A 13,677-nucleotide genomic window follows, 5' to 3' on the forward strand; every position below is an offset into this window, starting at 1 on the left:
CAATTGCAGTGTCACTCAGGGCTTTAATCGCAAGGATCCCCCGCGGGATCCGTCGTTCCACTAAGCGAACCACTAGTAGGAGTAAAGCCAATTATTCCCCCTCGCCCTGAGACATACAGTTGACAAGTCCCATGTGCCTATAGTTTCACCAGCACTATTGCCCTTCAACATCTTATATACCGTATGGTGGAAGTAAGAATCTATACAATATTAAAAGACGTTGGAATTACTTATGCAAGATGAATATTTTTGTTGTTAGTACGTATAAACACTTGTAAAAAAGAAAAACATACATACGTTTTATCCAATTTATTTATTCATAAAAAAATATTTTGAGTCTTTGGCTGCTCATCCCAACTGAATTTGCTTAAAGAAATAAACGCTAGATATACTCTTTGTGATGTTTTAAATTTCATATATATCATTATCTATCTATGGCGTATATTGGCTCCATTCCATAATATCTGGCAGTTAAAAACGCTGCGTACTTCACAGGCATACGAAAATAACTGAATCTAATAAAAGTGCTGCAGTCGCATCACTTACAAATTAATCTGCAAACGCATATAAACTTAAAAAGAATTAAAATGTATGTGGGCAAAAGGTATTGGGTAAAGCAATAGCCGGGTGCATTGTGACTTGTAATAATAAGCTAAGTACATTAATTATTGCTTGCGGTTTGAAGGCTCAACTTTAAAATCGTTTCTATGCCTACCACCTACTATGACTAGAAAAAGTTGTTTAAGTATTCTGTATACGTGCGTAAACACGCACAATGGAGAAGGGTCTAATTTGGCCCAATCCTGGCGTAGCGTTAGATAACATATATTCATGTATATACAAAGCCTACCACAGCTTTTGTTCTCTAATCTTCAAAATATTATAAAGAAATATAAATTAACCAATCATATATAAAAAAAAAGATAAATAATAATGTGCCTGAGCAAAAACAAAAGGCAACATTGACATGTTAGCCACTGATATCGAAAACTATATAGAATTTACTTACCTAATATAAGCAAAATTCTGATATAGGCTTCGTTTGCGCTGGGATTGGGTTAATTTTCTATGGGTTGTGATCCTTCTCCTTTCTAGTATAACTAAACAAATTCCACACTAGAAAAGCAACATACATGAAAGGAATGTAAGGACGAAGGCATAGAAAGTGAACGTAATAATTACAATGTATTTAAAAGGCACTGTAAAATATAATGCTCCGGCTTAAAATTAGTCACAATTAGTGCAAAATTCGTTTGTAGGCACAATCACAAGTACACTAAGATAAAAACTCCACAATGCAATATTATGGCTCATATCCTACGCTTTAACAGTTTATGATTAAGCCTATTATGTTGTTACATATATTATGTACTATTTACAAAGTAATATCTCATTATATTTTAAATATCATTTTTTAATAATGCTTACTGGTACTATACACTCATAGTATTTCGAACTCTTGATCTGAATCGTCGAATTGTCTGTCGATGTCTTCGAACTCTGTGAAAAGAATGCTAAGTGTTACAATCTTCCTTTGTTAATTTATTTTTATTATTACTATTTATTGTTTATTTTATTGTTCTACAAAAGTATATAAGTAACCTTATTAAACTGCCTCTGTGGCCGAACGTTTACCATGCTGGACTGCCACGCAAAGGTTTCGGGTTAGATTCCCGGGTCGGGAGAAATATTTGTATGGCCTACATTTATTTCTCTCGTGAGTTTGGGTGTAATTTGTGGTTGACTACATGTGTGTATTCATGACAAATACAGTGTTTCCCTAGAGCGGGGCTATGAGTGTGTGCGTTATTATTACTATTGTTATTATTATTATTAATTTATGTGTTTATTGATGAGTAGCGCATTTATTGAAAACTGTTTTATTACAAGATAATCTTTGGTTACACCCCTCTTTCCAACTCTTAAATTTCTATCCTAAGGGTGCCTGGAAGAAAATGCTACTTGGGAATAAGGCCGCCTGTTGTATATTGACTTACTCTGTGATGCTTACATTACAGTTCTGTGTTGTCATTCTAATGTTAATGTGAAATAAATAAATATTCATTCAAGAACAAAATATATAATATACTCGTAATATCAACGACCTTCTCGGTACATACACACACACACACACATGGACACTGAACGAGGATGTCCCAGGTTCAATTCCCGGCAGAACAAATTTGGGAAATTAACTTTTCTAAATTGATTCTGGTCTGGGTGTTCTAGGTAGTGCACTGGACTGAATTTCGTTGTTCTGATACTAATATTACAAGGAATTTCCTAGATTTATATTTGTGTGGTTGCCTGACACATTATTTATTTAATATAAGCATTTTTTACAAAAAATATATTGTACAGAATACAAAAACTTCGTGTTAAATTATTTCTGTGGTATTCAAATTCATATCCAGTAGGTTACTACCACACGCGTATCCACTAATTTTTTAAATTCGAATTTCATTATTTATAAAGTAAAAGAACCAAGAAAATCAATGTAAATACCTGTAAATAATGAAGTGTTTTGCAAATCTATATCGGCAGTGTTGGGTCCCCAATGCGCCGGTCTTTTCTCGCACATTTCGAATAACGGCTGACTTTCAGCCGACAATTTCTGTTCTATGGTGATACATAATTCGTCAAAATCTGTTCTTGTACGGCACAAGAAACACTGGAATAGAAAAAAAAATCATTAAAAACACATAGCTTTTTACTTGTGAAATATTTTTAAGAAAAATGATAATGTCAGTACAGAGCATTAAAAAACCGAGCTCAAAACTTCGTGGAATTACATCTATTTACCAAGTTTTATTAAAATCGGTTACCGGAAAGCGTGCGAAACCGAATTCATCCCCTGTTTGCCACTCTTAGAAGCGGAATATTTTTTTTTTCAAATTGAAATTGGACCAACACTGACGTATCCACTTTCCAATAAAAAAAGAATCACCAAAATCGGTTCACAAATGAGTAAATCGCGTAACATACATATGCAAAAAAAATCATTCGTATTGAGAACCTCCTCTTATTTTTGAAGTCGGTTAAAAACTGAATACAATTATTTGTAAAACTAGTCTATACATATACTTACCACAGCGACAGAAGGATCCATCACAGTTATAGGTATACGAGACGCGTATTTACAGTGATAGGTGCAGTCCATTTCTTTTTGTTCATCAGTCATTTTGTTCTAAAAACAAAATTATTATATTTTCAAATTAACACTGTGTTCTGTATTGTATAATTACCTTCACTAACTCTAGTAATGTTAGTTTCAATTATTTATTGTTTACTGCAATAAAACCCTTTAACGTTTAAAAGTCTATGTAAAACTAAAATTTTATTTAACATATATTTACTTCAACAAGTCCAGATCTTTGAGTAGTATGAGGGTCTAGGTAAATAACTTCATCACCGACACAGCCAATCAAGTAGAGTGCCTGATTGGGCTTCCCTCCTATTACGCCGACAGATTGCGGGCATTGGAAGCACATCTGAAACATTCTTTGTTAATTAGTCATCCGAAATTTAGAGTACAGAATTTATTTTATGCTGTTGGTTGTGATCATCGAGCATACAGTTGTAATAGGAGATATATTTGTTTGTAAGCATACACGGTAAATACAGTTTACATATTTAAGATTACCGTTTACAGGTCAGCGTGTTGCGCTAGCAATTGGCATACAAATGTGAATAGCGAAGTATACAATGTTAGCATTTTACTTATTTCATAATACTGACTTCAGGTGCAAACACAACCTTAGTAATTGATATTATAAATTCATTTAATTGCTGTGCACTCGTTTTATTAGAATTATTTTTCAGTGCAGTGCTGTTGCAAGAGCTGGTTGAATGTCTCTCACATCAGATTTTACTGAGGTACACCCCGGACACTCCATACAACCGTAGTACTGCTACTGTACTAGTAGAAGGTAAATAAGTACAGCAAGGTGCTGCTGCACACGTGCAAATGTGTGCGTGAAGTGATATCTATCTATCTATCTCTTCTATCCATCATTTCATTGAACTATTTATAATCTGGTTTAACATGCACAGTGACTTTAGAAGAGCAAATTAATTCATTGTGTATGTAAATAATATGTTTATTACGTACACTAATGGTTTCATTTATTAAATACTGAAACAACCGTAAGTTAACTGGTAACTGGTGTAACTTAACTGGTGTACAGTTAAGTTAAATAAAGTCAAATAAATAGTTTAAACAAAATACTTAATATAATATGTGAATAACCTACTATAAATTAGTTACACTAAAGTATTTTAAAAATCTTTAATAATCTGTTAAGAAATCACATAATATTGAAAATTCGAAACTTAAACAAAATCGTCCTTAGCGAATGGCTTGATGACAGTCTTGTTGCCGTTCTGTCATTGTGATCGTCAATAAGAGGAGCGCTATCTAAAACTAGGGAGGGGCGGAGAGTGAGTTTTCGTTACTTCTTTTCATCGAGTATATAACCAGAAATAGAGACGACATAAGGGCCATACATTCCTGGTAACTCATCAGTGATATATCACTTAAATATCAACTCTCGTTTGCACTGAAATAGAGACAGCGCCAACAACTGACCTGTGTGTACGTCTCCGTATATTCCAAAAAATATTCTGTATTTATTGTAATAAAGATAATATCTCTAACAATGGCGTGTTGTTCTATTCGGTGGTGTGGGAAAAACAGCAAAACATCTGACTACAAAACAAGCGGAAACACATTTCACGGGTAATTAAATATTAAATATGTAATTTTTCAATTTTCGTCCATTATAGCAAAGCTCAAGTTAAACTGGTCGATTTGAAGTGAAACAATTGACGACAACCATGAATTGTTTCAAATCATTTATGCGTCTTGAATCCACCTAATGCAACTCCTATTACGTCATCTCATTCTATTCATTAGGCACGCGTTACTAGTGTTGCACTGAAAAAAATCGTATTATGTATCGATATTTGCAAGTTTACTGTATAATGATATTTTTAAACAACCGGTAAAGTAAAAAAATCTAACGTGTAACGTCGTCGTAGTTAAGTATTGAGCCATGAGTATAATGTACCGATTTTATAAGTATGTCAAATTTTGCACAAGAAACACTAACTATTATGTAATAGATTGTAGAATTGTAGGTATGATTTCGCAGATGACAGAGTTTATAGAGATTCGTTCATTTTTATTGCTCAGGAAAATTGTTTTTGTTTGAAAGTACAGTTATACATTATGCAATCTTTGTAAAGCTATTAAATTAAATCTCAAAACTCTAATAGTATAGTTGCGTTACCTAAATTAATTAAATAAGTACCTGTATTTTTAGGTATTTCATTTGTGCATATTAAATGTCGTTTGACTTTTAAACGATTTCTTCACTAACTAACATGGCAGTTTGTCCCTTATCCCTCACCTGGCTCAAATCCATTTTAGTTATTTTTATTTCGACTTCTTTGCATAATAATATCAAATTTAAAAAATTAAATTAAGAACATGGCTGCCCCTGTGTTCTTACAAAGTAAACTAAAAAATTATTTTTATTTATATATTTTTTTTGTTTGCTGTCAGTACAAAATTGTGTGTTTTGACCACAGACATATATCTAGATAGATGCCGCGAGTACAGCAATTTGTATGGAAACCGAGCGTGCCACATTTTATGTATCCACCATGACGTCACAAGAACTATTTAGTGATGGGAAACCTCCTTCCGCGCTCAATCGATCGATAATAGATAAAATGATTGATCTATGGAATACACGTATTCCATTCAATTAATCGATTCAAGTATTCGTTGATTACAAGTAGTCGTGAAATATTAATACAGTAGAAAAATACCAAAACATTAGTTAAGTCCTTTAAGTTGTTTTAAAAAAAATTCGATTACTTAATAATTGAAACTTAAATTTTTAACCAACTTCAAACATTAAAATTATTGTCCTTGAAATAATATAAGCTTATTATATAACTGTCTTTTTGTAATAGAAGATCTTATCGATTGACTTAAATAATGAAAACGCACGTCAATATATGAACTTGCAACTGCCTTTATTAAATTTACTAGATGGTTTTCCGTCGGTGATTGATCAAATTGGTTAATGGCAAGACAACTGAAAATGTTACTGCTGATAAAATATCGAAAATCTTACTAAAGTAACTTAAGATTTACTTAATGTCGGCCTCGTATAAAGTTTTTGTGATTTGATCATGATTTCTCGGATTTCTAACTTTGCTACTCTGCATATTTGGATAGCATCTTTGGTGGGATAAACTAAACCACCTTCGTCCTTGTTCTGAAGCGTAGAAGCGCCAACTAAGTGTTTTTCGATCGATTGATTGAAGATCAATTAATCGATTCTAAATAGAATAGTTTTTGTCCAAGTATTTGTTGATTATAAGTAGTCGTAATATTAGTATGGTAGAAAAATACTAGAATAAGATAGTTTAGTCCTCTATTTTACTTTAAAAAAAATCCAGACTTTACTTTTTAATCGACTTCAAATATTAAAATTATTGTCCTTCCAGTAAAATGAATGAATCGAGCTTATTATATAACATCTTTTTGTAATAGAAGATCTTATCGATTAACTTAAATAATGAAAACGCACCTCAATATATGAACTTGCGACTGTCTTAATTAATTTTACTACATGGTTTTCTGTTGGTAATTGATCAAATTGATGAATGGCAAGACAAACGAAAATGATACTACTGACAAAATATGGTAACATCTTATTAATTAGAAGAGGTTTACTTAATGATGGCCTCGTGTGAAATTTTTTTATTTGTTTATTATTTCTCGGATTTCTAAAGCAAAGAACTCATACGTATGACCAACTCCAGGTTTTTTTAAAGACAACGCACTGTTAATTCTTTGCATTATATATTTTTTGTATTACTTGTAATAATCAAATATTAGTAATAATTAATAAGTAATTATTTGCTCACTATATTCGGACATTCGAGGCAACGTGCTGCAAAAATTATCGAAATTACAGACACTACTGATAATAGATACTACAAACCTGAAAAAAAAAGACCGTTGCTAAACGTTATAATAAAAGAGTTATATAATATTTTTATTATATTTTATATTAAGGTCATAATAATTTTCGTCCCTAAGTTTTCAAAATCGATCAGAATCGAGAACAGTGTTGCCTAAAGTATACATCACTAAATGTTAAATTTGGCCAAAAAAATGTACAAGCGGCCGTACCACAGAAACTGAATGCATTATGCAAAAGTGCGTTCGTTCGATATTCATGGCGTATTAACAAAGGATCTCAAATATATGCATGAAGTAAAAGCCGCAATGTATTACAAAGCATGAGGCATACACTGAGTTGCATATTTGTTTTCTCGAAATTCATACAAAACCAAAATAATTGTTTTTAAAATAAATTATGCATCTTCTGATTATAAAATCACTTGCTCGTGGAAGGAAACGTCCCTGTTTACCCGTTTACCCACAGTTACGGGTTACGGTGCTTTTGCAGTTTATAATGGCACAATTATGCATTTTTCGCGTTTTTGACTGGTGTTTATCCACGATAATGGTCGAGCGCGTTCTGAAGTGTAGCAGTGGCAAGTATGTGAATTTGACTTACTTTGAGCACGCAAAGTACGTACACTTGCGGCGTCTATATATATATAGACGCATTATATGTCTGTGGTTTTTACTTTTTTTGATACCCAATGCCATTCTCACTCGAGATGACTATGGATGTTGAAACATTCAGAAGATACACAGGAATGAATAAACGATATTTCCTTACATATATTGACCATGAAAACATTACACTCATTTGTTTGGTCGGTCGTGTAAAAAAACAGGTAATGCTTATTTAATAATATATATCTTGACTATCGATTTCGATAATATAATATTTGTTTGCCCAACTCTAATGTACATTTCGAATTCGGGCTGGCCAATCGGAGCGCATGTCACCAGTTGTTATTTGGCAGAATAGTTTTCTAACAAAATAAATGACATTTCGTCTCTATGTCTGGTTATATACTCGATGCTTTTTTTATTCTCTGACCGAGGTCTGAAATAAAGGAACTGCTTAATTGTTGTCAAATTACCTTCAGTCCTTCAGTATATACAGGGTTTATCTCACTAAGGCCAAGTCTCAGCGGCACAACCAGGAGTAGAGGCATCCAGTCAGTCACAATTAAATTATCGGGGGCACTTGAACAGTCGCCTCTGTCATTCTTCACTATGCACTGCGCCACTGAAATATTAATATGATAATATTATTTATTTGTACAATAGGAGTAAACGAGTTTTTCACAAGTAGAAATATAGACTTATGTAGCGGTATTTAACCCGGTTGATGACGCCAAATCGCGAAATTTAGTCTATGTAAATGGCTATAAAATTAACTTAATATAACATCATTAATTCAAATTAAAAGCTTGTTAAACGACACTGAAATTGTGTACTTACAAATATCTTCTTTTACTACAGTGTTGTCTAAAGCCACATGAATCACAAGAGAACTCCATTTGTCATAAACTACTAATTTTCTGAAACAAATTTAAATGTTTATTAAAACATAACAAATGTTCTTGTATTTTGTAATGGGCAAGCATATATATATATTTGTGAAAGAATAATAATTTGAAATAGTATTCCTAAACACACCTAAAGTGAATGGATTTTCAATATAAAACGACATTGTTTTCAAACCGTCTTGTGTCAGTTTACTTTATATTATTTTATAGACAGACAAATATTTACCTGCATGGGCTAGAACTAAGAATTACATTCAATCCATTGATAAGACATCGAAGAAAATAATGCATGTTGACCTGATGTATATTGTGCGATATAACTGAAAACTAGCTCTTAATAAGATAAGGGGCCCTTACTAAGGGCCGACCAAGGCGAACTTACCCTGATCAAATGGAGCATGTCTTAAAGAAAGGCCCAGTCAAGAGTAACCTTAGCCAACAAGCATGAATGAATGCTTTGATGCTTGTTGATGAGGGGAAAGATGTTTGTTAGGATCTTTTTCGTAAGTGAGGGGACGAACAAGTAGTATGCCTAGTGGTAAGCGACACGTCTGTCTCTAACAATTACAATGCTGCTCAGAGCTTCGCCTTTAAAATCGCAAATATTTTAAAGGCACTGCATTGCGCCAGTCACCCTAACACTTCACACAAGTCGACAAGTCCCAATGCCTGTAATTTCACTAGAACCCTTACCCTTTGAAACCAGAATACAGTAATGCTCACTTTGTCACTTGGCGGCAGAAATATAAATAAATTCAAATATAATGACTGCCTCTGTGGTCGAACGGCTGCCATGCCACGCAGAGGTCTCGGGTTCGATTCCCGGGCTGAGAGAAATATTTGTATGGTCGACATTTATTTCTCTCGTGAGTTTGGGTGTATTGTGGTTGTCTATGTGTGTGTCCATGGCACCCGCACACAGGATTTCCCTAGTGCGGGGTTATGTTGAGTGTGTACGTTATTATATTATTATTATAATAGCGACGGTGGCAGTACTTCCCGGAATGAACTCTTACATAGTAAGTGGAAGACTGTGTGGGTAGGTCCATGGAAACAGGGTGAGGAGTGTATATGTGTATAAATTACACATTGAGAAGAAAAATAAATTGAAAGTCTGTTATTCTTTTGTTCATTTTATAAAACAGAAACATAAAAAATGCATGGCTTGGATACTTACTTCATAACCTGAGCTACAGTGTTGGGTCCAAACCACTGTCCAACTTCTTTTCCTTCTGAAGCTCCCATCAAAGCCACCTGATGAATGGAATATGGTGCCTGCTTTCTTTCCTCAAAGCGTTGTATAATTTTTAAATAAGTTGGATCTCTGAAAGTTATTGATGTTAAATGAGTTTTCAGTTATATAAATAAATATTAGTTTACACATTAGAGCCTTATTTATATTTTAACTAACTAAGTTTATGTCCATTGTCAATATCACACACAGCCAGAACACAATCAGATGCACATATTTACACAGTATATTTTATTTTCATGACAAACACACTCATCACATATTCAGAATGCAGCAAGTGTCCATTGATAACCATAGGTGATTCCTGCTGTGGATGTAGATAGATAAGATCCTTTTATATACATCACAGTGACACATATGATAGTATTTCAAATTGTATTGTATCAGCTCCCTTGTCATCTAACATCAACCTACATAAGACATAAAAAAAACCAATTAGAGGAGGTTGTAGTTATCGTATTGATGATTCCAGATACGTTAATTACTCAATTCCACTAAAAATGTTGATTACATAGTTTACGAGAAGTACAGCAGTGTTTGGGGTATTTAATGTTTAACTACACACATTTATAATACAGTAATGTAATAAAAATAAAATAAAGAATTATATATAAGTAACAATTAAATTAACATCTTTTAAGTTTGACTTAGCTTTAGCCTTATCAATTCTTTGAAAAATTGAAAATAATCATATCGCATTTTTTTCAGGTTTTGTTAAAATTTAAATTTATATTGAATTAATATTCAATTACTCCACTAGTTTGTTATAAATATTAATACAAAGATCGAACACTCAGAAAGGATTCCTTCGATCGATAATCCAGCTGGATTTGAACCGATGTCTTCTAGCATACCGTACCAGACGCTATATCAACTAAGCCGCTGTAAAAACCAGCGGACCTCACGAATTTTTCTGTGGTATTTGGTTTTTCAACGACTTTTTAGCCGTAGCGCCATCTATGAGAAATCTATCAAAGTATTTCGTCACCCAGTTAGATACCTTTACAGCTACCAGCCCCGGCTAGAGATGTCGCTGTATTTAAATTTTTTATTGAATTATTTTTTATGTGAAATGACTCCACTAGTTTCGTACCTAAACTACCTACCGTCTAGCATAGCGAAAAAGTCGTAGACAAACCAAGTATGTACAAAGACACGACAAGCATGTAGAAAAAATTCATTATGTCTGCTGGTTTGTTCCGTGGCTTAGTTGGTGTAGGGTGTGGCACGATATGCTAGAAGATGTCGGATCGAATCTGGCCGGACCAAAGGAATTTTTTGTGAATGTTTGATTTTTGTTAAAATGTTAAAACAGCTGAAAATTTAAATATTGTAATAGTTTCATTCTGATTAAATCAAAGTTGAATATTTATTAAATATAAAAACAAGTAAAGTTCATGAAATTTACAATAACACAAAATCAACTTTGAGCCACTTGTTCAACCTACTTAGTAGGAAATTGAAACAAATTATGAAAAAAATGACAGACAATTTTTTACATTCCAATTAGACTTCAAATTAAAAAGTAAAATAACCAATGAGATTTTTTTTTAAAATAATGCATTATTTTGAGGTCAAAGTCAAAGTCAAAGATTATTTATTCCATAGGTAAAATAAATTTACACTTGAAAACGTCACATTTAAGCTACTGCTTGTTCACTACGCTGACCTGTCTGAGAAGAACGAGCAAGAAACTCCAGGGATTGCTCTTTTCAAATAAACTTAAATGGTATGGAATATACTTTGAATCAAATTTGTGTGGATTCTGGAGCCGTTGTCTTTCCATACATCTTTATCTAACATGTAGTCTTCAATTTTGTAATATGATTTTTCAATCAAAAAATTTTAATGTAGTTTTTAAACTTAGGAAATGATAAACTTAATGTATGCTCTGGAATCTTATTGTAAAAACATATACAGTTCCCCAGTTTCAGAGGATTTCAGTAGTGTCGATTTAGCACAACACTAGTAAAATCCTCAAACTAATGCACCAGCGTGGGTAGTTGTTTTTTCTTAGGCTTATTGCTGTTATTTTTATTTATTTAATTTATCCTTTTGTATATTTTAGGCATTGCAATAAACGCTTTATGATCTATAATATTGTAAAGGATGTGGTAATTCTCAAGTTAATTTCCTCTACCTAATTTCAGTGGCAATTTTTATTATTTAAGTATTCAAGTATACATACTACACTAGAATATTAAATAATACTTCATGATAATATTCTGGAATATTTTGATAATAAAAGAAAATTAACTTGAAAATTACTCATGAACAAAAAGTATATTACTTATGAAGTATATTTAAGGTAGGTATGCATTTACCTAGTTTCTGGTGTCCAAACCCAATCAGATGACAAATGAATCCTGATCAGTGCAACTCCAAGGACCATCTGTCCACATCGTAACATACAACCCCAGCCCTTGTCAGAGGTAAGCCCTTCATCGCCAATGGGCACAAAACCTTTTCTATATGTGCACCAAATTATAGAGGTGATATCACGCCGAATTCGATCTATATCTGTGAACAAAGCTAAATTAGTAAGTGTTATCACAAATCTGATGACAAGAGCGATATTAACATCTACTAATTCGTATGTATACAAAAAGTAAACAATGAAAGGAGACCCCCTTTCTTTAGTCAGCTGATTTTTGCGATGAGCGTAGTTTGTTAGATTTAAACGACATTAATGAATATTACTACTACGCGTCAGCTGGACACAAATATAATACTAACCTTGAATTGCGCTGTATTTCTTGCCTAAAACCCAGACGTTTTCCTTTGTTTTCGGAATATCATCGGGCTCGACATTATTACCCTCAGAAGATAAATAGCAAATATCAAACACAGCATCCATGTTATAGCATACTTTGTGAACAGTACAATTTTATTTTAAGCTAGTTTTCATCAATTGTAAACCACAATTGTAAAATAAAGTTATTAGATTATCCAAATTACGAACAAAAACAATTTTTATTGTAGTACAATAAATAAAATGTCAGCCTGTCACTGTCAGGGCAAAGTTCGTTTCATTCCAAAACGAAAAGTGGAAAAATATTAATCTTTTTAATTACCCATCTCACACTCACACTCACACAGTAGCATTATTGAGGGTCGTATTCCAGAACTCTACTCAATACTCAAGTCAGGACTTGAGTATTGCAGTGAGCACTGAAAATCAAACTCAAGTCCTAGCCATTAGGGTCGTATTTCCAGTGCTGGAAATCATACTAAGTCCTGTCTTGAGCATTGACCCTCAGGGTCGTATTCTAGAACTCTACTCAATGCTCAAGACAGGACTTGAGTATGATTTCCAGCACTGGAAATACGACCCTAATGGCAGGAACTTGAGTATGATTTCGAGTGCTTTAAACCATACTCAAGTCCTAACTTGAGCATTGTAGCATTGAGTAGAGTTCTGGAATACGAGCCTAAAAATTATTACTTATTTCTAGAAAATTTACTATTTTATATTTTCGAAAATATTATTCAATAATTTTGTAACATTTTTAAATGATTTCTTTTCAGTTTTAGTTTCAATAAATGAAACGAAAATGTCCATTTATTACGCCTAAATTTTCTTTTTGTTTTGCTTAAGAAAACCAAATCAATCAGTTCAAACTATATAAAATACGCTTTTCGTACTTCATTTCACTGACATACATTATAATGCGCTATTTCATAAGCCTTAGCCTTAGGTAAATTTTCATTTAATTTATAACAAGGTTGATGTTCTTGTTAAATTGTTGCCAAAACTAATTTAAAAAAAACGTTAATTGACTTTGACACATATCAGTCAATTGTTTTCACTTTTCCTAATTCCTTTTCTTAACTTCATACTTTCTTTCATTTGACTTTCATTAATGTAGAAGCATCGTCAGGAATCATCCAAATACTTACTTTACTCTTTG

General features: G+C 32.8%; 1 protein-coding gene across 1 annotated transcript; it reads right to left on the bottom strand.

Moving 5' to 3' along the window:
* Positions 1–129: 129 nt before the first annotated feature.
* Positions 130–12,638, bottom strand: LOC113234728 (cysteine protease ATG4B-like). The gene is made up of 10 exons (XM_026470194.1): positions 12,503–12,638; positions 12,091–12,286; positions 9,692–9,838; positions 8,447–8,526; positions 8,083–8,231; positions 3,357–3,491; positions 3,089–3,187; positions 2,506–2,671; positions 1,010–1,500; positions 130–554 (listed from the first exon to the last, which is right to left on the bottom strand). The coding sequence occupies exons 1-9, from the start codon at positions 12,621–12,623 to the stop codon at positions 1,442–1,444; spliced, it is 1,152 nt and encodes a 383-aa protein (XP_026325979.1). The 5' UTR covers positions 12,624–12,638; the 3' UTR covers positions 130–554; positions 1,010–1,441.
* Positions 12,639–13,677: the final 1,039 nt, after the last annotated feature.

This window comes from Hyposmocoma kahamanoa, unplaced genomic scaffold, assembly GCF_003589595.1.
Source record: "Hyposmocoma kahamanoa isolate Upper Pololo Valley unplaced genomic scaffold, ASM358959v1 102, whole genome shotgun sequence".
Classification (NCBI taxonomy): domain Eukaryota; kingdom Metazoa; phylum Arthropoda; class Insecta; order Lepidoptera; family Cosmopterigidae; genus Hyposmocoma; species Hyposmocoma kahamanoa.